General features: G+C 42.5%; 2 protein-coding genes across 2 annotated transcripts in view; one reads left to right on the top strand and one right to left on the bottom strand.

The window, feature by feature from the left end:
- Positions 1 to 639: 639 nt before the first annotated feature.
- On the top strand, positions 640 to 11,071 carry LOC120824835 (transmembrane protein 255B). Its single transcript, XM_040185935.2, has 10 exons — positions 640 to 747; positions 1,681 to 1,904; positions 2,989 to 3,128; positions 3,655 to 3,717; positions 5,746 to 5,835; positions 6,999 to 7,079; positions 7,433 to 7,518; positions 7,604 to 7,763; positions 9,757 to 9,861; positions 10,254 to 11,071. Exons 2-10 carry the CDS (start codon positions 1,841 to 1,843, stop codon positions 10,401 to 10,403), a joined length of 939 nt encoding a protein of 312 aa, XP_040041869.2. The 5' UTR covers positions 640 to 747; positions 1,681 to 1,840; the 3' UTR covers positions 10,404 to 11,071.
- Positions 11,072 to 14,189: 3,118 nt separating this feature from the next.
- The window catches only part of rasa2 (RAS p21 protein activator 2), a 23,767-nt gene continuing 12,564 nt past the window's right edge, over positions 14,190 to 25,392 (bottom strand). Inside the window, exons 9-24 of the mRNA XM_040176536.2 lie at positions 24,922 to 25,023; positions 23,106 to 23,259; positions 22,766 to 22,914; positions 22,462 to 22,576; positions 21,911 to 21,985; positions 21,625 to 21,748; positions 21,105 to 21,211; positions 20,923 to 21,006; positions 20,625 to 20,702; positions 20,455 to 20,528; positions 20,147 to 20,253; positions 19,258 to 19,340; positions 18,737 to 18,945; positions 17,688 to 17,791; positions 17,346 to 17,526; positions 14,190 to 17,171 (exon numbers count right to left, since the gene is read on the bottom strand). Coding sequence (XP_040032470.1) covers positions 17,141 to 17,171; positions 17,346 to 17,526; positions 17,688 to 17,791; positions 18,737 to 18,945; positions 19,258 to 19,340; positions 20,147 to 20,253; positions 20,455 to 20,528; positions 20,625 to 20,702; positions 20,923 to 21,006; positions 21,105 to 21,211; positions 21,625 to 21,748; positions 21,911 to 21,985; positions 22,462 to 22,576; positions 22,766 to 22,914; positions 23,106 to 23,259; positions 24,922 to 25,023 — 1,777 coding nt within the window. The 3' untranslated portion in view covers positions 14,190 to 17,140. The remainder of the gene's footprint in view (positions 17,172 to 17,345; positions 17,527 to 17,687; positions 17,792 to 18,736; positions 18,946 to 19,257; positions 19,341 to 20,146; positions 20,254 to 20,454; positions 20,529 to 20,624; positions 20,703 to 20,922; positions 21,007 to 21,104; positions 21,212 to 21,624; positions 21,749 to 21,910; positions 21,986 to 22,461; positions 22,577 to 22,765; positions 22,915 to 23,105; positions 23,260 to 24,921; positions 25,024 to 25,392) is intronic.

Below are 25,392 nucleotides of genomic sequence, written 5' to 3'. Positions count from 1 at the left end.
TTCCTTTTCCTCTCTGTTATAAGCACCGACACTAAACAACAAAAATAATTTTTGAATAACCCGTAAACTCGATTAAAGCTTTTGTTAATGTCATTAATTGTTATCATACTGTACCTCTGGTAAAAACGTATTATACAAATTTGAATTATTAAAATAAATTATGTAAAATAATAAATAGAGAAACAATTATGTTGTGTAGAAAGTGGTTCACATAGCTATTATCTGTTTGATGATGAAAGGAGGCACCTTTCTTTGCAAAATTGGAGCAATGCTTACAATACCAGTCAAGAGTGTTGATTCCTCACTTCTTTCCCCCCAATTCCACCTGTGCCTCTCTGCTCTTACCTGCTCAGAGGGGTAGATCGGAGGTCGAGGGAGCAGACTCTTTTCAGCTTGGGTAACTGAGTGTAGACCATCCTCAGGGCGTCCCGCTCGCCTCCCAGGAAGCTCCTGATGCTGAACACCGACACCCTGTTGTCACCGTGCATTCTCAAAACATATTATTGTATCCTCCACGTCATCTGCTAAAGTCTTCTTCGTCTTACCAACCCTCATTCATGGAGTCATACGCAGAATCTTCACTAGTCGGATCAAGTGCTATTATCACCATCAAGTCAAACCCAGATTAACAAGTCAGACTGTACGTGAGTTTATTATATAAACTTATGTTCATGCCGTACTTTTTCTTTTTCAGTTAATCAATGTGAATCCTCTTCAAGGGCGCCTCTGCATGTAAAAGCCATCAGAGTAAGTGCCGCTGTAAATGAAAAAGGAATGAGTTTTTGCTTTTTTGCTTGAAAATTCAACCCAGTTCAACATGCATGTTTTATGTGTTAAGACAAAAGTCACATGGCTGCGAGAAGCTTATCTTCCAAAGTACAGACCGTTTGCACCAGACAAAGATGAACTAGATTTTATAACGCTTTACACGTCAATCCCAATTGCATTTATTCAGAGATTTAGGAAAACGTAAATAGATTAAAACCGTATATTTTTTAAAGACACTTTTTATTTGAGAAGAACAACTGGAACCCAAAGTAGTTTGAGCTAGACCACATTGAATTTATTCCATACAATCACTGCACATGTAAACCATTTTTCAACATCTGGAACTGGGGCTTAGTGGAGCTGAGTCCTCTTATCTCTATTTGTTAACCTGTCTGCTCAGAGTAAAAAAAAGGAGTAACCTATTGCACAGTCAATTTTCCTATCTGTTCCCAGTTTCTTGTAACTGCATCCACCTGGCTTTTGATTGACTGATAACCTTGAGGATTGAGATGTCTGTATGTATTAAATCATACATGAATGGACGAGATGGGGGCGATTGAAATTACTGCCGCATTTGTGAGAAATCTGCAGGCGCATGCACCGCTAAACCCCGGTTTAAGGTTTTTATGATTTCACTTCTGTGCTTGCTTGTTGTCTATTTCCAAATTAACCAGTTTAAACAAAGATGTGAGAGCAAAGAGAGGTGAATAACATTTCATAGAGACAAGTTCAACTGGGGCCATGGGCAACTTGCACTGATAAACATCTGCACGTGTTCTCCTTCTCAATCTTCTGTAGCAGCTCATTCAGCCCACAACCTCTGTTTTATTATTCAAAAAGAATGCTAATAATTGCATCATGAATCGTAAGTATCTTGACAGCAGCACAGTTTCCGACTGTCCTTGAATGCAGCACAGGCCTGAGAGCATCTCGCTCAGACAGCACACAGAGCTGCACAGAGCTGCAGTGAAGTAGACATCCACTACTACTCAGGCTTCATCGAGCTGTGAGAGAAGGTTTGTGAGCCCGGACTGAAACCTGAACTGGACCCAGACCTGAGAGGGGATCAGTCATGACTGCAAGGACCAAGGGAGCGACGGGCCGGGACAAACCAGAGACAAAGAGCCGGGCATCAGGTAACCGATGGACAGTTACACTCGCAGCTGCTTATTATGTGTTACCTTAATGCCATAATCATCTGTGGGACTGTTGACATTCTGGCATTGAAGTCTTTGTTCTTTTCAATCTTGGCCAAAGAATCCAAATCAATAATTGTGTTTTAGGACGTAGATGTTAAAAACACGTTAAGTTGACATTGGATTGATTGTATGAACAAACAAAGCTCAACCAGCAGTGGTGGAATGAGCTACTTTCATTCAAGTACTGTATTTATGTGAAACTTTTATGCTTCTACAATACGTTTCAAGTGTTGTAGCTTTTGCTCCACTACATTTTTCCTAGAACTTTGTAGATCCCGAATAATACAAACTCTAAATCAACTAATAGATTGTTTTTGTAGTTTTGTAGTATAAAAAGCTGAAATGAGTCTTTTTGCATAGTGACCACTTTGATGACTTGACCTAAGTAGTGTAAAAAAACTATATAAATAGTTTATGCATACACTTTTGACACCCATAAACAAGTAAAACAAATGGTGACACATTTTATATTCTATACAAACTGTATTGTGTGACCGTACTCACCCACACTAAGTTCATTATAAAAGCTCAACGGTGTCATCGTTCATCGTGTTTACTGGTTGCTCATTATATTACTTTAGAGTGATGAATACAATCACATGTTTAGATGTTTCTTCCCCCGAATGGATGTTGTCCTTCTTACATGGCTGCACGTGTTACTGTTTAACCACGTTGTGTTTAGAAATGAATCCTGTCGTTTAGTAACGCAAGAAAGACATTTTATGATTTAAAAAGTCTGAGGGTTAAAGTTTGTTTGTTGGATACATTAAACATTGTTATTATTCACGTTGTTTTCCTCCAATATGCTGGATTGCAAACATTCATGACATTTGAAGAGAACAAGAAGGAGACACAGGATTTAAAAGTTAAATTAGGTTCAATTCAATTAGATTGGTCTTGTTTGGCATTTACATCGAGCTAAAAATATGCAGGTAGAAAGCGGCCAAGTCTTTTCCGTTGGACTTAATGGAGCGAGCGCTGTGCCGTGTAACACGCGTGTCTCTCTCCTCTGTGGGGTCAGAGGTGATGGGGAGGGTGAGGGGAGCTCTGTGGCTGGTACTGGGCATGCTCAGTCTCTCCCTGCTGCTGGTGGTGCTGGGAGTCTACACAACGACCCGGACGGAGAGCCTGAACGTGTCCGGCTACGTCTCCGGAGTTATTGTAAGTTCTTGATTTGTCTCTGGATGCCACCCCCCCCCCCCTCCCCCCTTCCTCCCCCCTCCGATGTTTGTTATTCTGCTGAGTTACACCGAGATGACAGATTTGGCAAAGCAGCTTCCAGTACACAAGGTGGGAGTTTTTTAGCAGTTATGGAATTTCAGCTGCAAAGCTTTAGTCTCGGAGCGCCGGCCAAATACTTTGCTTTCTAGTCCTGTGACAGAAATCCCTTTAGGCGGGCTGTAAATGTAATAACTGACCAATCTGTGCTTGTCAGACATCCAGCTGCGTTCTTCAATACCCGAGAATCAAAGTTCTCTTTTTATTTGAAACTGGATGAACATAATGGGAAGTCAATGGCAATCCATCAGAATCACTACATCTATTCACTTCATATCTTGCATACATATATATATCCTTTGAGAGACAAGTAAATCATAACAAATAGTGGATATCCTTATGTGAATGAACAATTTCTTTATTTTTGCATAACCCAATGGCTGTGGTCATTACATTATTTGCTTTACAGCTCACCCTGGGATCGTTCCTGGGACTTTTGGGACTCCTCCTGGAAGAAAACCGCAAACAGCTGGTATGTTGTTGTACATACATCCTCCCTCATAACTCTTCCCAAGCTTTTCCCTGTGCACACCAAGCCCCAACAAAGTCACGTGTTTCGGCCAGGAGCACGTTTGTTTACATGGTGACCAGCCGAGCGGCTCTGCAAGTAGCAGAGTTTTGAATTACATCAATGAGGAGGATGCGGTTCTCCTTTACGTCGTCTCAGGCTTTTTGAAATAGGTCAGCGAGGGACGAAAACCACTGATCCTGTTAGTTCCCACTCAACATGAATAACTTTATTTTTCTGCAGGGTGGCTCCAGTTAAGACAAGCACATTCTGGCACTGGCTCACTCAGTGGAAGCCAGATGTTTGAGGTGTAGCGTTCCCAGGGTCCTCATTGTAAGAGATCGATAAGCTTAAACTGCTAGTATGGCCGCGCTACAAAATGTTTCCCCATCAATAAACTGTCCAACGGTTAATTAGCTCTTCCTCAATGCAGCACATCTTGTGTGTCAAATACACACACATTTCATGTGCATCTCATAGCTTTTACTGGCTTATTTTGGCACAGATCAACAGTTCAAATGAGATTTCTACAAAGATGCCAAAACCAACACCAATAGCGCCGTGCCAATACTGACAGGCATTCCTGAGCTTCCTCCGGGTAACGGCCGATAGCGAGTACGGATCCGAACTGAGTCTGAATCGGACCGATATCAGTGTCCGCATCTGAGCAACTTCACAAAATACATGTTTCTATATCTGATCTCTTTAGTAGGACACAATCCTACATGGTTTTGGCCAATTCTAGAAGGCATTTACTCACAGCTGTCAGTCAGTATTCTAGAAACACTTTTCCGATCATCAATTTATAAATCATCGGATTCAATCTTGTTTTACTGTAGCAGTAAACCCGTCCGTGCCTATGTGACCTAATGTCAAACTTTTTATGGGCACGGAGTCAAACACCAGTGCTAGATTTGGTTTGACAGTTCATGACAGAGCACCATTCTTGATTTATGTTTCTTTACTCCTCTCACGTTTCATCCATCATACCAGAAACGTCAAAAACAGCAGATTGTACTGTTCTAAAGGGACATCGTGGAATTCACAAACAAGACTTCTATTGCTTCCTTGACAGCGCCGGCAGTTCTTGGATTTGGTGTCACCTTTTTAAACTTTTTATCTTTTTCACTGTGGCGTGAAATCGAATTGAAGCAAACTTTCTCATGTTTTATACTAAATGTCTTGCACCAATGAACAAATGAACTTTCCAGGTGGTGGTAAATTGATATTGTGATTATTGAAAGAGTGCAAGAACCCCGGAGTCTTTTTTTGGACTCTTTATGGTCACATATCTCTGTTTTTTTGCTCTCATAGGCAGGAATAACATTATCCCTTGGAGGAGTCAGAGTTTAAACAAAGAGGACGATCACATTGCATCTCTGATACGAGGCCTTTAGCGCTGTGGATCCGTATGAAAGATGGAGAGTAAGGCTACATGAGGAACTAACGACAATATAATGAACTAGATCAGATGAACAGGAATGTGAACGGTGTAAATAAAAAGGTATATCAAACATTTCCACACTGTTGTTGCTCAAATAGCAAACAGCTCGATCAACCCGCTCACAAACCGTAAAACCTGCAGGGCTCCGGCAGGGCATTTTAATTGTCCAGAGGTCACACCAGATCAATACATGATACATGCATTTAGGTGCCAGGCTGTTTGAGGCCTTATTTCTGGGTAAGAACAGGTAACGAGTGTATGGAGGGGTGCACAGGGGGGGTTGAATTCTCTGACTGCCCTTCTAGTTCACATGTCTTTGTAGATTTTAGAGCAGACGCTTTAAAGTTATTTAAAGACCAAAGCAATGCTGTAAAAAGGTTGATAAATGCTGCGTGGAAAACAGAAACCACGAAACCCAACGAAACCACTTCAGTTGGAAAGTAAAAATAAACTTTTCTCAGCTACAATTTTCATTATTGTTTAATTCTACTTCAATTACCCAAATACAAAACCAAGTGTTGTTATTTATGCTTTTTTTCTTTCTCCAGCTGACGGCTGCAATCGTATTTCTCAGTTTCGGGATCATCTCCTCTTTCCTGTGCCTGGTGATTGACGGCGTCTGCATCGTGCTAACCATGGTGAGTCACTGATGACTCAACGCGGCGACAGAGGACTGTGAATCAATAACAGACCACTGATTTGATTTTCACGTCTGAAATGAAACGGCTCGGCCTTTATAGGACGAGCTGGCTTGGTTTTTTCGACCACATGAATTCGAGGTTGTGAAAGTCTGATGTGAGAAAAACCTGATGGATTCCACCGAGAGGCCCCATCGGGGAAGAAGTGTTACGGGACCTGCGGTTGTCTTTGGCTTAGTGCGCGATATCGCGATATCGTCGACATCGAGTGTGATTGATTGACAGCGAGCATTTAACAGGTTGAAAAAAAAGAAGCTACATTCCTGCTTCAAACCTCTAATTTAAAACCAGACAGGCTTTAATGAAATAAAAATATTCTTCCATAAAGTGGAATGGCTCACATTTTATAGGCATTATTTCTTGTGATATTTTGTATATGGAGCTTTCAGTCTGAAGAAAGAGAGTATATAATGTTCAATTATAGCTATGTTGTTCCTGCAGTATAAAGAGGAGTTATTAGTGCTTTGGGATTAAATTCTCAAAGTTGGGGTAATTCCTGTCATCATGCTTTGTAAATCTTTCCCCGAGGCTCTTCAGATTGCAGTGAATTATATTCCCCTAGAGATTAAGCAGCAACATAAACTTATCTAAAACCAGATATGGTGTATTATTTGTTCCCCGTGTCTGTTTTCCTTTTCATACCATACGGTACAGACTACGATTTCAAAAAATGTTGGATCACAGATATGTATTATTCATTATACGTGGACTCCATCAGATGAACATCATTAACACCGGGATGTAATGGAGACAATAACAGCGTCACCCGGACCCCAACACAACACCTCATTTCATCATTTACTCTTTTATTCAGGGTATTTTCAGCTGAAGATAAGAAAGGCTGTGTGTTCGTTACCTTAGATTCAGCCCTTTATATCTACACGTGGAGGCGGCAGCCGGATCTGCAACCTCATCGCTGGATGCAGATACGTCTTATGAAATAGACCCGTGACGTTTAATCAATGCTAAAACTATTATGTTTCCAGAGTTGTGGTTTATTTTCACAGTACTGCAACGGCCTTTTTTTAATCCTCAATAGAGATGTATGGTGTTGGTTTAACGTCCTGTGGATTATATGTCCTCTTATATTAACTCCCTGCCAGGACATGCGTCCCCTGAAGGCACAGAGATGTCAGTATTACAGCAGCGGTGGCAGCTTCGTCTACGAGAACTTCTACACCTCTGTGAGTAAAGACGCACACGAACGGGCAACAGCATTTCCATTTAGTGCTGTTTTCCCACTCAAAGATGCAATGTATGCTTTCCTGTATGCATCTTATAAATTAACTTAATAAATAGGTGTTTGTTTTGAATTCAAACCAGATTTTTATTTAGTTCAGTGCCTTTGATTTAGCTTGATTCTAATTCATTTCCATTATTATTATAATCTTCTTCAGGGTTTTTGGTCCATTTTGTTGACATAAAAACACATTACTACTGGACTAATCCGTCTCCAACGGGAAGGTTGGTCTACACTCGTCTGTGTTGTATTTGCAGGTAAACGGTGACATGTGTGGAACTTGTTTACCTCCTTCAGGTGTCGTGTTGGAGTCCAACGGAGTCCTGCAGCCTGACGGTGAAAAGCGGGACCTGCTACTGCTGCGACCTGTACGACTGCGCCAAGTGAGACAATCATGTCCCTGTGTTCACGTCTCCGTTCAAACTGAAAATCATCGGTGCTGAACGGAGCTGCTGTTTCGCTCCGCAGCGGAGGATACCTCAGCAACTACTACGAGTTTGCAGGAGTTGGGAGCTGTGAGGACGTTTTCACGCTGTACGTTTTAATCTGGACCCTCGCCGGCCTGAACCTCGTGGCCTTCTTCGCAGGCATCGCCACCACAGCGGTGCTGGGAAGCGTCAAAGACCTGGTGAGACACAGACTCAGACACACGTTCATTAGGAACACAGTGCATTCGGCACTTAATCAACAGCATTCAACTCCCAGGGGGACTTTATCTGCACAAAAGTATCTATCACCTATGAACCAAAAGGAAACAATAACAAATGTGACGATTTTCTACCTTTAATTAACGCTAATTGACTCTGAAACTAATTAAAGCAGAAGCTTTTAAAACTAAATGTGGGTCAGTTGTATTTGAACATTTCCATTTTAATGTTTAATGTTTAGCCTGGAAGCAGATTCATGCTAAGCTAAGCTCACGCACAATTGGCGCTTGTTTATAGCTTATTTCCTCCGTGCAGAATCCTTCCTGTTGGGAAATGTGGTTGTCATTCACTGCAAAGAATGTACCAACAAAAAACAACAACAATTAATTCTTTCTAAAAGAGAAATCACAGATCAACTGTACGGTTTGAACAGAAGAATACATTGAAACTGAAAAGCAAATAGAACATAGACTCAAAGTCTAAAGCACAAAGGCTAAAACCTGCATGTCTGAGCTATTATTTTAAGTATTCAGCATATCCGTCAATTTAAGTCATCCGTTAAAAAAAAACCTATTGCTTGACCCTAATCAATCCGCATATCATTTTGAGCCATTTAGTGGACATATAAATCACATAATTGGTAGCAGGAGGCCGCAGATTGTTTCACAGGTTATTTAGTGTCAGCGAATATCTTAGTTTGAGTGTTTTCACTGAGATAACGGATCGAGTAAAGAGGTGAATCGCAGGGAAAGCTGAGCTTTCCACCTTCAGAGATACGGGGCGGCTAAATTCAAATGATCAATTATGACAGTTTGGGGGGAATCACTCAGAATGGTCCCGTCTCCGTTTGCTGCTTCTCCCAAAAAAATTTGACCGGTCTTATTGATCAGACAACGGAGGGAAGAGAGAATCCATGAATTACTCCTTTCAAAGCAATTATTCCAGAAACTCTCAACTGAGAAACATTGTCTAAATACACAAAGCATAAAATTATAAAACGGTACTTTCAGAGCTAACACATCTCCATTGACAGAAACAGCAACAGTAGCTCTTCATTCACAGAAAACAGTAAAACGCATCACGACCGTCTGTGTGTCTTTCCACCGTTCCAACAGTCACCAACTCTGGTTTGGGTGAAATAATCGTTTAAATCGAGCCTTTAGATGTGAAAAGATGAATCCTGTGAATTCCTTTTCTCTCTCTGGTCACTGAACGAGTGCAAACAAACAACCTAATTCGCCTTTGCAGATCTGAGCGAAGATTCAGAAATCGAATCAAATCTCAAATTACTGAAATCTTTTTTTAAATCTTTGTTTCTAAATTACGGGACAGAAATTAATCCACTTGCTGGTTTAAAGTTACACTGATGACACACAACTGCCTCCTGAGAAGATTCCTCTACACTGAAAAGTCCCGGCGAAGCAGCACGCTCAAAATTCGGCCTTTGACACATTCTTTCTTGTCGTTAAGAAACATCGCTGAACAGATGCTCTGTAAACCCCAGAGGTTTCCACATCTGTATCAGCCGAGATCTGCAAATTAGACAAATTAACGCTTGTTAATGCACATTGATGACATTATATTTATCTTACATTAACACAAATTACAGATTGCAGATGTTTTACATGCACCCCCCCCCCGTATGTGTACACTAGATTCAATCAAAGACAGACGGACAGACTTGCAGCTTTGCATTTAGCAGACAGACCACCCATGTGAGGATCAGAACCACCGCGGGGGACCAATGAATCAAAGGGGTTTTGACGGGAAGAATTTGTGCTGCGTCCCTGTGGCTGGATAACGATCACCTCGACAACTACACCGGTTGTGTATTTTGTGCGTGTAACGTGTAGGCAGACGCTCCAAGATCTGAACCATCTTTTTGATTTACTATTTCTTTTATTGTACACCAGAGCACATTTCCGCCTACTTGTGATAACATGGTGTGTGTGTGTGTGTGTGTGTGTGTGTCAGGGGAGCAGCAGCCCTGCGCTGGATCCTTTTGAGAGGACAGCATCCTCTCCGACGGCTCCTCTGCTGACAGACTCCGACGCACACCCAGTCCACCAGCTCCACCCGGTCAGTGTGCGGTCAACACACACGCACGCGCACAACAGATGCCCTTACTTTAACATACATGTGTGTGGTCCAGTTTGATCTCTGACTTAACACATGTGTAGTCGCCCTGCAGTCGCTGCAGACCAAAAGCAGTCAAGCTGCTAGGTGACCACCCACATCTGATCAACTTATTCAAAGGCTTGTAGAAAAGCTCTTGAGTCAGGTTTAAAAAAAAGAAAGAAAAGTAAGTTATAATAAATAGTTAAATTAGTCTGTTCGTGTTTAATTTTTGCCAACACAAAGTCTGTTTTAAACAAGCTTTTTGTCTGAGAATCAGTTTAGTTTCCCGCTCACACAAAGACGTCTGACCCGAGGTCCTTCTTTGTCCCCTCCGTCCTTTCCCGCCGGTCCAGCGAGCCACCGTGTATTTCCCTCCAGCAGAAGGGACGGCCGCCCCGCACAGATTCCCCTCGTCGTCGACTCGTCACACCGAGTCCAACCCTCCTCCCTTTGCACCGCCGACCGGCGCGGCGTCCTACAGGCTGCACGGCGGCTCCGCGTGAGCCAAAGAACCGGCAAGAACCGGTGATCCCTGTTGGTGTGAGGACGGGAAGAAGCCCAATATCAAAAGAAGGATACGTTGGTCTGAATATATTACTCAGAAATATTACAACACAACTCAATGCATTGTGCTCAAAAATATAAATGTCTTAAGTTGTTTAACGTGTGTACATTGAATGTTAAGTAACACAAATGTGTCGGCTTGAAGTCAAACTTCTACTTTCGCGAACATAAATGAAACCGTGAATGAACCATAAATTAAAGGTGTAAGTTATATCATCAATAACATAACACTTGATGACTGACTGACACAAGTGTAACTAAAATTTGATCTAAGTGACACACAAAAAAAAATTCTGCAAGTAAAATTGATAAAATGAATTAACTAACAGCACAGATTTGTCTTGGTTCTTGAAGTCGGCACACAGAATGTGGTACTTCAGATAAAACAGGTGGTCTTGGTGTTGTAATATATATATCTTTAACGTACCAAAGTCCCACCAAAGTTCATTATTCAATTACTTCTAATGTATACAACTCAAATGTAATGTTTGGTTCAAGTCAAAGTAATATTATTCTAATTTGGCTTGTATTCATTTAAATAATTCTACTTTTATAATACGCCTCCTTTGTAAAATGTACCAAATAAACCAACTTTTCTCACCTAAAACGCTGTGTTTTTCCCTCAGTAAGATAACGAGGTCTCGACATCCAAAGCCAGAGATCCTGAGCAATTTCGGCAAACGTTTGCCAGAAATAGTGAGCTTGAGGCCCGTAGGTAACCTCCTGGGCCACGTTAGCTCTGGTTTGCTCTGGGATGCTTCACTTTGGCTTTAGCCACAGCGTGTGGCTCAATGCCACAATTGGTTTTATATTGAGAATGTTTACCAAAAGAAAAAAAAAAGCAACTACAAGAGGAACAGACAGTACGAGCCAACAGCCCCGGAGTATCTGTCCAGCGAAAGAGAGAAACCAAAAACCACACACACAAATAAAACAGCAGTAAAAATTCACCATTAACCATCTCCTTGTTATTTGGTGCCTCCAGAGAGGCAGTGGAACTGTGGTGTGCCGTAAAATATTAACAACTCCATATACTAAGTCCTTTGAGGGGAAATCTGCACCGCCAATTACCAACAATCTGTAAACGTTGAACGCAATGATCCCACAGTGGAATCAAACTAAGGCGCAGAGCCAGAAAAGCACAAACATTTCTCGTGTAGCTGCAGCAGCCCCTCAATCTCACTCGCTGTCAGTAACTTTCCCCATTTGCTTTGAGCTGGACGGTGGAATTCCCTGAGACGATCGCAGGGTTATTGAGATCACCTGTTGTTCTCTGCGTGTGAGGAAGGGAAGACGCAGGACTGAACACTCAGGATGTTCTGATCCTTCATCAATTTGATACAGATGTCAGAGGCTCTGTTCTTCAGGCCAATCGTTTCCACTTCTGTGATTGAGGGGGATTTTGAGCGACCTGGGGTAAACTGTCCTTGACTGACAACACGATCATGACTTATTTTCACTGAAACTCCCTTCAAACACATTCCCCTCATCATCACACAGGCATTTGCAGTGGGAAGGTATTTCCGCGTTCTGTGGTGCGGTTCTCAGGGCTTCCTTCTTATCTGGGAAATCAGTGGAATCGGTTCTGCCACATTCTTACGATAAAGACGCCACGTCTTATCTCAACGGACTTTCCGTAACAGGTAAAAGAGGTGGTGGGGCTTTGCTTTGTCATCCCCGTTTACCTTCACTGTTCTGTGGTTGGAGGCGGGGAGGAGGCCCACAGGTGGACGTCTCAGAACCTGCTCCACCATCGGCATGACCCCAGGAGGGGCAGCGAGTTCGGCTTTGATGTGGTGACCCTTTAAAACCCCGTCAGGCGTCTGCAGGGGACAGGAAGTTCATGAACAAGCAGTAGAAGCACACGCACGGAGAAACACAGGAGGCTCTGCGTGTTCCAGGGTTCGAAACCAGCGTGCGTCAGTGCGCTTCATTGAACTGGCCCTAAACATTTGTTAAAGCATCTGTTTTTCTTCAAAGGCGAAGCTGTGTAACATAAAGACGTCTCACGCTGTGGTATCGGACTACATTTGCAATATTTTCCTGTCATAGAGACTTTTGTGATCGTGTTCCCCGGCCAGCAGTTTCTCCCTGTTTGCAGTCTTTGTGCTCGCAGCTCAGCTCGGCACGTGGTATCAGTCTACGCACTTAACTCTTGTTAAGAAAGTGAAGAAACGTATTTTACAAAATGTTCCTTTGGGAAGAAGGAAGGAATGCCACAGGAAGGGAGAGCCTCAGCATAATAACACTGTGTCAACAGGAAACAAACTGTAGAAAAAAAAATGTAAAAATTGATTTATTTAATTATGTTCTGTTAATATTTATACATTTCTGTATTTATTCTTTTATTTAAGCATTTATGTATTTATTTATAAATGTATTTAAGCACTTATTTATACATTTATTCAAGCATTTATTTATACTCATAATAAACAGAGAAGAGGCTGAAAGTCATTGCTTTGGTCAGAGGAAAAACAAAACATATCAAAATGGCAGTAAATAAAATGAAATAATGTGACTTCCCAGAGGTGAAGTTTGGATATTGGAGGTTTTGTCCTTTCCAAAACGGACAGATGTCAGACGAGCCTGCACACACGGTGCAGATGTTTTATCTCCTCGTCCAACACCAACAAACCTCACACGCCGCCCCGTCCAGTTACTCCTCCCCAAAACCCCCGTCAATCAATTTGAGACATAAAGAACTTGGCTCGTTGTATATTTTAAGGTCATGTGAACTCAGCGAGTGCAACAACATCTTTAACTTATTTGTTTTTCAACGAGACAGGTTGAGACAAAACGGGCGATATGCCGCGTGCTGTTGAAAGCGCCGTCGAACCCCCCCCCGTGTCCACATGCTGACAGCTTGATTGACATCAGGGCAGGTGTCTATGACCGTACACCTATAAAATAACAAGAGGCCTCTTTGTGCATAGCTACACACTAAAATCAGAAATATACAAAAAAAAGTACTATCTTGGACTTCTTGCAAGAGCAAACCCTTCATTGAAAACCATATAAACTCTGGTCAAATGTTTTTTTTTGCATTACACCTTTACACATAAACACCGCACAAATAGTTGTGCATTCAAACCGGTGTCGCCGTTATCTGGCTATTGTTATTAGTCTTGGGGAGTTTCATGAGTAGCGTGTGGTTTATGAAGACTATGAACAGTAAAACGCACAATAATTAACTGAAAATGTCAGCAGAAATTACTGCATTGTACCGTGAACATAATACGGAATATAGCAAGCACGTTCGTCTAAATCTCCCTCCAGAATTGTCTTCCAAAAAAAGAGTAAACCTGACAAGTATACAGGTAGATGTACGCAGACAATGTGCTGTTGATGCTACCATCTGACTTTGTGCAACTTCGGGCGTGAATTTCAATGAACATGTGTAAAATGTTTTTTTACATTTAGGTAAAAACAGAAGAGAGTCACTCTGAAAATGTTCATGTTGGTGGAATCCAGAGCAGCTTTCAGCAGGAAATATGTAAAGTTAATTAGTTTTAATTAACTTATAAAAGTTAAGAAAAAAATTTATAATATATATATATATATATATATATATAATTATTTCTTAGGTTATCAGCTTTCCTGCATTATCACATACAATAGGTTTCTATGGAGGAACGCAGAAATGATTTCAACCTGATGAGTGTGCGTTTCATGAAGTGGAAACATTTGTGCTGTACATTGTTGCTACACCAGAAATTTAACAAGCGTTGGCATTTCAAGTGTTTTATTGTAAATTGCTTCAAATGGACACAGAAAACACAACACACATAAGGAAAATAAAACATTTCATGTGTAAAAAAAACCAACAAAAAAAACAAACATCGTATCGAAGTCGCAAGGAAACATTCAGAAGAGATGAGCCGGCGGATGGGCAGGACAGGTGGAAGCCTTCAGCAGAACGTCCCGAGCCCTCGCACACATTCCTCGTTGAACTCGGGCGCTGAGCTACGACTCTCACAGAGCAGATGCACGCGGATCGGCAGAAAGAGGAGATACGTTTGCAATTTCACTCCCGCATTTGAAAAGAAAATGCAACATTGTTACAGTCTTTGAGAGTAAACTTGATTTACAGACCCTGAAGTTCATTTCTGTTGTTGCACAAACCTGGACATCTCCTGGTTTCTGTCAATAAAACGAGTAGTCGGCCGCTACCTTGAATTGCCGTGATTCATCCGATATCGGCGCTCTTTTTAGTTTGGCAATATTACACGAGAAAGTCAAACTAGATTACTTCCTGGCCACTGGAGGCATTTCCACATTCTGACATAACAAATGGAAAAAAATGTCCCTTATTAAAAGCTGATAAAAAAAAAGCACAACTCAGTGAGCAAGCACTCGCAAAACATGTTCACCTTCATATGAGAACGAGCACACGACCAGAAGACATCAACCGCTAGTTTACTGGCACTTATTAAAACCAGCCATGGCGTTGACATGCAAGATTTACATTATACAGCAAGAACTTTATGCTGAAATGACATTTTGACAAATTTGGTCCGGTCATTTTTTGTTGCAAACAAAAACGTTACACAAACACAGGCAGCGTTCATCCTTCTCCCATCAGGCAGTTGATTCCCTTCGAGTCAGCGGCAGCTCTGAGGCGTCACACGCACCAAAGTCCCCTCAGTCACTGCGTTATGCAGACACACAACCAGTGGAGGCTTAGCAGCAGCTCTCACACACACACACACACACACACACACAGGTACCATACAAACACTTCCAATCAGTGTTTCCGAAAATACAAAAAAAATAACATTTTCCTAGAAAAATAGATCGTTAAATACACAAGATATGCACGTTAGAAATATATGACGGACCAAAGACTAAACCACTTATTTCCACAGGCAAAGAAAAGTACACGGTCGACCCTGTTTCAGCAATACACGTTCTTTTGTTTTTAAAATGAATTCAACTTCCCTTCATTGTTCTAACGGGCAGATGGTAGAGCAAAAAATTCAAAAATAAGTCGAATGACAGCAAAAACACGTTGCTGGTTTGATTTCAGGATTCTGTATCAGTTTTGTGTAAGTTGAGTTCTTAAGTGGTTTGAACACCTGGTTGGACTCTTCCTGTCACAGCAGTGCTCACAGGCTGCCCTGCTTCTGCAAAATATGATTGTTAGGCAACAAATAGTATTCACATCAAGAGAAAGATAATCCTCCAGGTTTTTTTGATTTTTTTAAGAAGTGTTTGTTGGCTGCCGTGATTGTCTGAACTAATTTGAGGATGACGGGGATGATGTGCTCTTTTGACCGATTCCTCTCTACGGTTTCATTCCTTACACAAGCCACTACAGATATGCTGCGATGCTCCCAACACAAAGGCATAAATCTGATCCACAATGTACCAAAAGGATTCACAATCACAGGGAAATACAAGTCTACACCACAATCATGTGCCATTAGGATTCCAAACCAAATGCATGCAGTCTGCTCGCTTTAAGTCACTAAAAAGTTATATTGAAAAAATACGCACACACAAAACATACATATCTATATAGATATATAAATGATATATATAAATATATATCTATATAGATATATAATTTTCTCCATTTTTAAACCTTTGTATTCAAAATACATATTATTTTTTTCAAGTCAAAACTATGAAACGGTCTTTGGTCACGAAAAATATCTTAAAATCTACAGGCTATAAATGTCATTTATACACGGATTAAACAAAAAGATTACTCAAGATCATGTAACTGATCAAAATGGGGAAAGCTGATAACAAGTATCTAATCATTTCCATTTGGAGTGTTCCAAATATATAAAGTGCTTCTGCATCATTCCCTAAGCATTTAATGTGAAAGAAACATCCATAAACGTAAGGCAGATTGGTTTCATCGACTCCGCCGTCCTCTGAAAATATGTAGAGACAAACGTTCAGAGGACGGGCCGTCCACGCGTCCAACGAAAACCCCCCCGATGAGTCCACAGCGCGGCCATGGCAACAGACCGACGGGACGCCCGATAGGAACCCCGACAAATCTACCCTACGTCCTCGCTGCCCCCCCCCCCTGCTTACAGAATATCCCCGATCATCACATGGTTGTTCTTAGAGCCAGCGTTCCTGCTGTGGACGGCCCTTAGACGGGTAGAGAAGGATGAGGGGGATGGGGGGGACAAATAGACAACGATGGGACAGGATGATACAAATCATCAAATCTAAAAAGACTGATGTCGGAGAAGAAAAATGTAAAAAAAAAAAAAGAAATTGGGAGAGCATCATCACAGCCGTTGATATAAAGTAAAAAATAAAAGAATTCTGTGAATAAAAAAATTAGCAGCCTATTCACACACCATCTACTGTAATGATGCCTTTAAAAAAAATAAAGGCCGTAGACGTCAAGGAGGACATAAATTAAGAAAAAGGACAGAGCGAGGAGAGGAGACGAAGGAAGGAAAAGAGGAGACACGCGGCCCAGGAAAACAACACCACCGAGGTGGTTTCGTTTCATATGGAAGACAGAAGCTTCGCTCCGCTTCCTTCTGCTTCCCCCTTCTTAGGCGGCCCCTGCAGTACTGGACTCGTGCCGTCTGGAGGTCCGGGTGAGTCGCTCGCTCTTTCCTCACCGGTACGACCCCAGCGACTCCTTGAGGACTACAGACTCCTGCTGGGCGTGGCTCTCCCTGGCCACGCCTCCCCGTCCGGGTTAAGAGGTTTTCCCCACTATGGGGTTGTCGCTGAAACGGAAAGGATAACAGAGATGAGCTCCTGGTCTCTGCGTGAGTGGGAGATGAAGCAGAAAGAATAGGCCACAAATTCATGTAAACGTATGTGGCAGTAGTCAACCATAAAGGTTTAAATCAATGTATGCAAACACGCTCGTTGCTACAGTACGAACACAACAGACTCACAGGCTCCCGTACTGCGCCGTGGTGTCGCTCCTGACGTCGTGCTGCTTCTGTAGTTCCTCCATGACGTTTCGGAGCTGTTTGAGCGTCTGAAAGGTCTCTTTGGGTTCCTGAATGGTGAACTTGGAATAGTCCTCCTGCTCCCGCTGAGGGCCCTGATACACCGCCATGCTGGCACACGCATCTGCAGACAGGAAACACGTCAACACACAGCTCGACTAAGAACCTTGACCTCAGTCGGTTTTCTGACTGATAAGCAAACATGCTTGAGACAAAAAACACAACAATAAAACAGCAATGCAAAAGGTACCACATGCATCAAATCCCTTTAAATGATGCACTGACCCTCCATGTTCTGGAGCTTGGTATCGTTGGAGGAGAGGAGGGAGAAAATCCTCTCTGTTTCCCGGTCGCAGTCTATGTCCAGCTGCAGGTTGGCCAGCACGGTGCTGAGAGAGGAGAGAGGAGAAGTGCAACAAGATCTCTTTAAGCAGGGAATCGCAGAGCGCCACAAAAGGATACTAGGATTTCAATTTGCTCAGATTGAAAATCAAGTATCCAACCCGTGAATATCCAGCAGACATGGAGCTTGCATGTCAATTTAATGACATTATGAAAGAGGTTTTTTTTTGTTTGTTTTAAACTGTGTGGTTTTCCGTGGTGAAATTCTTTCCGTGCAGCCATGTTCTGTGAAAAGGTTGGACCATCAATGAGTTTTTTTTTTTTTGGCGTTTCATGTTTTCCAGTGAGCGGAATAGTTTTGTTGGCGGAGGCAGCGAGGAGGGTTTGCAGAGGTCAGCGAGCAGATCTTACAGCTCATAACGAGGGGCATCCCGCCGGGGGCTGGTTTCCACAAGCGATGAAGTGCCGGGCAAAGCCAAGTGAAGTTGATGTCCGTTGTGTTTATTGTGCATCATGATTACACAATTTTGAAAAATCTATTTTATACATCTTGCGCAATGTGCTTTCTGTGAAGCATTTTGTGGTGCCTCAGCTGTCGGCTAGTAAAGGCATAATAATGTTGACTTTTGTTTGGATAAAAAGGCCTGTTATCCATCATAGAATTAGGAGACACAATGGTGATTAAGCCTACGGCCGACAGTCCAATAAACTGTCTTTCTGTGGGGACGTTTCCAAAACAAATCACATCCATGTCTCTGCGAGAGCCCACAAACACACCTGCAACCACAATCTGACGCCATCAAAAGATTGAGTAACTTTAAGAGCGCTGCACGGAGAGTTAAACTGAAAATCGGTTCTACACAGCAGGGCGGTGCCGTAACATCCAGCGCGGCTGGTCGAATGTACCATAAGCCGGAACCGCGTTCCAAAACAGCAGCTAGCGATCGCAGCGAGCGGCCCATTATGTCCGGCCGCACGCACGCGGGACTCACGTGGTGCAGGGCTTGCAGCCCGGCGCGTTGCTGCTCTGGCTCCTGCAGCACTGCCAGGCCCCGCCGGTGTAATTTGACGGATGGAAGGCGGAGAGGCGTCCCTCGTTGCAGCGACTGACCGGGCCCAGGACCTCCAACCACTCGCTGGCCTCTACGCAGTTTCCTGCTTGCACATACAGAGGCTTCTCAGAATGGAGCACCTGAAACATCTGACACAAGAGAAGCAGAGCGGTTTTAAGTGGAAAGAGTCTCAAAATGGTCACTTCCCAGGTCAGGTCAGCCTCGGATAATTCCCAGCCAGGAGATTCAATTAGGTCGTTTTAATGCATAAAAGCTTCAGGCTGGAAGTGCTTGAGGTTTCCCCACACTTGGACGAGTAAACTAAAGTTATTCCACTGCTGATTTCATCACATTCTCACGAGACAGACACTATACAATCCTCATTTCGTTATTCAAATTTTGTGGATCCATCCTCAATCCATCCTCAGGAATCATTGGGTGTCTGAGAGGAATTGGCTTACATTCTTGCGGTTAAAGGCACTTTCATCTAGTTTCTCCACCGCCTGGATATTTTTGACGTCGATGATGCAGAGGGCCTCTTTCCCTAGATGTTGAAAAAAAGCATTCTGTCAAACATGAGTCAAGTAAACGACAACCTATCCTTTGAATCAACATCTTTTAAAGGCTTGGCAGAAATAAAAAAAAAGAAGAAAGAAATGAGACGAGTTACGGTTGTATAATAACTGCACAAGGTTAACAAAACATCAATGGACAAACAAAACAGGGGCCATCCGAGGTGCCCATATAGGAGAACTTATTTCCTTCAATTTAAAATACAGTTTGGTGAAGTCGGCTCTATGCGTCGCTGTTTTAACAGAGAGGTTTTTGTGGGGATTTAATTGGTACCCTGAAATCAAACAAAGCTTTGTGCTCTCACAGCTTAAGAGAAGTGGCTACTAATCTCTCGAGGCCTTCTGGTCCTTCGCCAACTTAATACGGACTTTATTTCAGCAGACATTTTACAGGCAGAGACTCAGGTCTTTATGCCTCTTTGTTTTTGTTTTCTCTTGAAAGATACGATTCTTTTACTAGTCTCACAATGGGGGGGGGGGGGGGACTAATAAAAAGGAAAGATATTTGTTTCTGTAATGTGTTGAAGGTCAAGATGACAGTAATCACTAATGTATCATCACATTATCCATCTCTAGTGAGTCCAGCTGGAGCCTTTTACTCAGATCACCAAATAACTTTAAAGTCAAGTCAAACATCGAATTATTTGACGCCACCTGGTGGTGGTGTTGAGAATGATACTGAGGTAGAAGGCGCCCGATAGCGTCAGTTTATATTATGCAGCAAGTGCTGGATCAAACTAGACACGGTTGAGTAAGAGATGCAGGAAAGTGGTCTAACCTTTATGTTTGTGGTAGGAGAGCTCCCTGTTGGTCACTCGGAGCCAGCGCTTTTTAAAGTTCTTCTTCCCAAGGTGTTTTCTCCCCTGGCCGCGTTTCTGTACTTCCCTAGAAGGACACACACACACACACACACAATGTCAAAAGTTAAATATTATCTGAATTCAAAGCAACAGCGCTGAATACAGTTTGTTTTAATTGGCAATCCGTCCCTACTTCTAAGTCACACAATGGTAAATGTGAGACGCAGCACCCTGAATCCCTTTTCATTGACAGTACAAAATCAACACGCTGATAATGAACACTAACCCCTCCTTGAGGACCACCGCGTCCTCCAGCCCACTGGACTCTTTGCTGATGTTAGAGGAGATCTCATCCAGAAACTGGAAAACAGGACCATGATCTTAGTGTTGACTATATCACATCAATAAATAAATAATATTTGCATTCTGTGGACTTTAGAGTACATTTCCAAATACCTTTTTAACTTTTTCTATACACTTGTCTTCTTGGAATGATTTGAAGAAGTCGTACATGTAGGTTTCTTTGAAACTAGACTACAAAAAGGGGAAAAGAAAAAAAGAGTTACACAATCAAAGACATTAAGTATCAGTTCTTTCTAGTCACTGTACAGCAGAACTGTTTTATTTAACTGTTCAGTGTCCCTCTAAATGTACAAGGAGAGGTGGCTTTATTTATCTGATCCTACAAAGTGAATAATACATCCACTGACTCTTCCTCTCGCTTTGTTTTAGCCGGCCAGTAAGAATTTCTCACCATTTTTTTTGACAAACTACCCCAGCTACCCAGCGTCTGGATCGTCTTTGAGATGAGGGTGAGTGTCCGGGAAATCTCCGTATCCTGGAAGTAAAACACGAGTACAATGACAACAGTGTCCTGTATAGGCCACGAGTGAATTGGCTCTCCAGTTTATCCATGAAATGGAGGCGTGCGCTTACCGGATGGTGGGAACGGAGCTGGAAGGAGTGGGGAGAAAGAACAGCGACGGCGAAGAACCGCAGGAAAACAAAGCTGCTAACGGCCGAGTATTGAACATGTGGGTCGGCTGTAGAGAGAGAACGTGGCAGGAACACCGGGGCATTTAACCATCACACATGTACCCTCAGTGTTTCTAGCATGTACACAATGTGGCCGCTGCACGAGGAAACACTTCTAATCTTTATAGAAGTTCTTGTTTTCATTATGTTTAACCAAGCAGCTGATTGGATGAATCCGTGGAAGTCCACGTGCTACCAAAAAGAAATAAACTACAGCACAGTGATATCTATACACCCGTTTGGCGCAGGGGACTGCTAAAATATTTAGTTTCTCTGGAACAATAAGCTGTGACCTGCTGAAGAGTTTCACAGAGTCAGAGGAATGGAAGAAATCACAGACGGACACCTTCCAGCCACGGCTGGATCATAAATGCATCTGACCAAGTGGCTGCAAAAATATACGACAGGCTCCAGCACTTACCTGGGAAGCGTTTGCAGGCCAAGTGTCTCAGTGACCTGAAGACATCACACATGAGTGGGGGACAGCTGGAACTCGACTGGGTGATGGAGGAAAAGACTTTCTGGACGTAACCCTGAAGGTTCTCCTGCAGGGGCCAACAAAAGAAAACCTTGTTAAGAAGAGAGAAATAAAACAGCTAGAGGCCTCTGATATGAACACTGATGTGGATGATGTACAGGAGAGTCAGACACATTGTCTGATTAACACTTCTGACATCTCAGCACGGTCGAGAGACGAGAGCATTCACCTTGTTGACCTCCGTGTTGTCACCTTCCTTCAGTTTCACAGGGTCGATCTCGCAAGTTTTGTTTGATTCACAAATCTATGAAAGGTTGAAAAAAATAAAGCGTTATTCCGATACTTTTGAATTTGAAAGAAGAGATTATGAGTAAGAGCACCATTGAGATTTCTTTCAGAATTGACTATGAAATTAAATTTACATTTAACATGCCATTTAATGAACAGTAATATTAAGTCACAGATGAAGACAAATCATGAAGACGACCAAGTCACATTTTTTGCAAATGGAGAAAGACTAAAATCAAAAAGCCACAAATAACGCACTAAAATAACAATTCTTTTTAACTAACCACCATTAACAGAAAGCATTATTGAAAATTACTGAAAAAAGAGGAAGTAGCACTACCTTATTATTATATTGTTATCTTATGATTACTAAAAACTCCACACCAACCACTCACACCTCCAAGTTAGCAGCGGCGAGGCAGCCGTTTCAGGGGAGTTTTGTGACATCTTCATTTCCAGTATCTATGCTGAATGTGCGTGTGTCCGTGTTACCTCGTCTATTACAGGCTTCAGGGTAACTGCCAGGTAATTCTTTCCCACAATCTTCATCATGTCATCAATGCAGCGCGTTGCCAGTGAGTTGCCACGGAATATAGTGTTAGCCTCCCTGCAAGGACACAGCGATACACCAGAGACATTTTCACCAGGTGAGACACCATTTACTTACAAAAGACCATTTCACAGTAAGATGGTGGAGCAATCCAGCCAGCTCACTTTTCCAAATGAAAAAAAAGGTCAGTCAGAGTAGGTGTATTTATTTTTGCAACGTGTCCAGCCCTTTACTGCAGATACTCACTGAGTGTTGTCCAGCTCTAGAGCCGCCACAGCGGAGACAAAAGGCACAAAGCGATTGTGGTGGAGCAGCAGTCGAACCGTGGGCAGAACCGCCTCGTATCGCTCTCTGCAGATGTCCCCCAAGATGTGTGCTGCCGACGCCGAGATGGGCTGAGGGGGGCAGAGAGGCGACGGAGGGAAAAAAGAGGAAATGAGTAGGAACACAGAATCGGCGCGCGGTTACCAGCAAGTTAGAGCATTTTAGAAACCGGGCCCCACAAAGGAAGGCCCCCCACACCCATTAACTATCCACTAAACCCCCTCGAGTGGTTTCAGTGTACAACTCGGTGCAAATCTTTTACCTTCACATCCGGGGATTTGAGCAGCAGGTTGCAGAGTGGTGTGTAGCAGGCAGATGGCAGCACCGTGTCTTCTATGTAGGTCAACTTCAGACGCAAGGATCCCAAATCATCAGACTTGGACTTGCTGCCGTTTCCTTTAGGCTGGAGGAGATACCTGTTGAGAGACACCGTATCACTGTGCTGTGGAGTGTTTACAAAACTGTTCAATATGAGTATTAAGCTACTGCCAAGACAACTGAACTATACAAAACCTAAAGCAACCTACAAAGAATTAGAAGGGGGGAAATAGTTTTAAGTTCACGATCCCTTTTAGAAAATAGACGCTGATCTGCTCAACACAATAAAGAAAACAATGGAAGAAGAATGAGCTGCCGAACCACCGGACTTCAAAAACAACTTTACTTTATCTGGCTGTGAGACTCCTTAAGTCAAACTGCATACTCTAGTAGTAGAATAGTATTTTGTGTGTGTACGTTAACTGCGATGATGCTTCCTTTGGAGAGAAATTAGTAGCTCATCTGCATCAACAAGATGAACGCAGCTCAAACGCTTAGTGACGGGGGTCTAAAGTAATCTCAACAAAGCGAATGCCCACCAAAAAATCAGCTGTCGTTTGGCAGCTTCTTTCAGCTGTTTAAACAGGTTTACTGGACTCGATAACTTCCACTTAAAAATCAAAGCATTTCTTAAAGTGCTGAATTTTATTAAGAAAATGTTGCTTTTATTTCTGCTGCAGTCTTCCTGAAAGCCAACAGGTGGCGCAAAACACAAACTGATCAAATGCAGAGCTGAACCGCAGTGCTTCAAATGCCGCTTGATCGGTCGTCACAGTACGCGGCGGCACAGGGACGCTTCTCCCAACAGATCTCCTGCACTGATCTCCTGGCGCTGACGAGTCGTTATGTGTGCGACACGGACCGTTTCCAGCAAAAACAAGAGGACATCAGCTGCTGCCACCGTGCGAAAAGCCACCCACGCATTGGACTCCAAGCCCTCATGTACAGATTGCTATCTGGCATAAACCCAAATCACCTACACAGCAACAAAGCTGGGAAACACCCAACGAAAATAAGGAGAGGGAAGATGCTTCACTTCCCCTTGTAGTTACACGGAAAAAGTAAGTCTTAAATGGATACGCAGGGTGGAGTCTCTTGAAATAAAAAAAAATAAAAAGACCTGATCTATTTACAAGGAAGATGACTGCGTCTGGTTTGTTTTAATTGAAAACAATGTTCTAACTTATAAAGGAACACAGAACTTGAGTCCTAAACCGTCACTGTCCCTGAAACTTCCGCAGTTCAATATCTATTACCAATTATTATTACCACGGAGACATCTGTTTGAAATAAGGAATATTAAAGAAATTAAAAAAAGATTTCTGCTTGTTGACAAATATGGGCCAGAAGTGTTTTTCTGCAGGACAGATCTTTTAGTTGAAAGTTATCTTTCCCTGAAAATCTAAAAAAATTGGCCTTTTTATTTTTCACCTCCCCAAAAGGGGTTGAAAATTGCGTAGCCAGCTTCCTTGTCCTTGTTAAATTGTTATCAACAGTAATTTATCAAATTTTTACATGTATGAATACATATTATTATCGGACAATAAACCAGGATTTGTATTTGAATCCCATCTTCAAAATACAACGGCCAATTACAAAAAGAATGTAATAAAAGCCTATGAAAAGTGTCAACAGAGTCCCATTGAATAGAGTTTGGGGAGTGTGAAAGTCAGAAGAATTCAATGAATCTAATATTAAGAAACTGAAACTTTCTGAAACTTCTGAATAGAAAAAGACACCGTCTTCTGTTCGGTCCTTACCAGGCTTTGTGGATGTGGCTGTTTCGAAGGATCTTGACGGGGACCCGCGTCTCCCCCAGAAACACATCCTGAGCCAGATTCTCGTTGTTCCACAAATCAACTCTGCAAAAGTAGACGGTGGGAAGTAAGACACGTATTTTCATGTACGAATACGTGGAATTGAACCATTTGTGCAAGACGCTTTTTTTTTGTGGCAGTGTGTGCAGCACAAAAACGCACAGCCATCCCATTCCAATCTGGCAGAACAAACGTCACACCTTGAGTGTTGCTTACTTGCTTGGTGCGTAGAAACTAAAGACACTACCCGTGCAATGACATCACCTCAAATCCAAACCTCAACACCATGCATGAGTGTTTTTACCTCTCAATCTGTCTAGTCTTACCAAGTGAGCTATGAATCCACTGGGACGGTAGCCTCACATATCCTTAACCAGAAACCAAGGCTCTCTATCAGTGGTCAGAACACACAAC

Source organism: Gasterosteus aculeatus, chromosome 1 (assembly GCF_964276395.1).
Source record: "Gasterosteus aculeatus chromosome 1, fGasAcu3.hap1.1, whole genome shotgun sequence".
Taxonomy (NCBI): domain Eukaryota; kingdom Metazoa; phylum Chordata; class Actinopteri; order Perciformes; family Gasterosteidae; genus Gasterosteus; species Gasterosteus aculeatus.
This window is presented reverse-complemented; position numbering and strand designations above follow the sequence as displayed.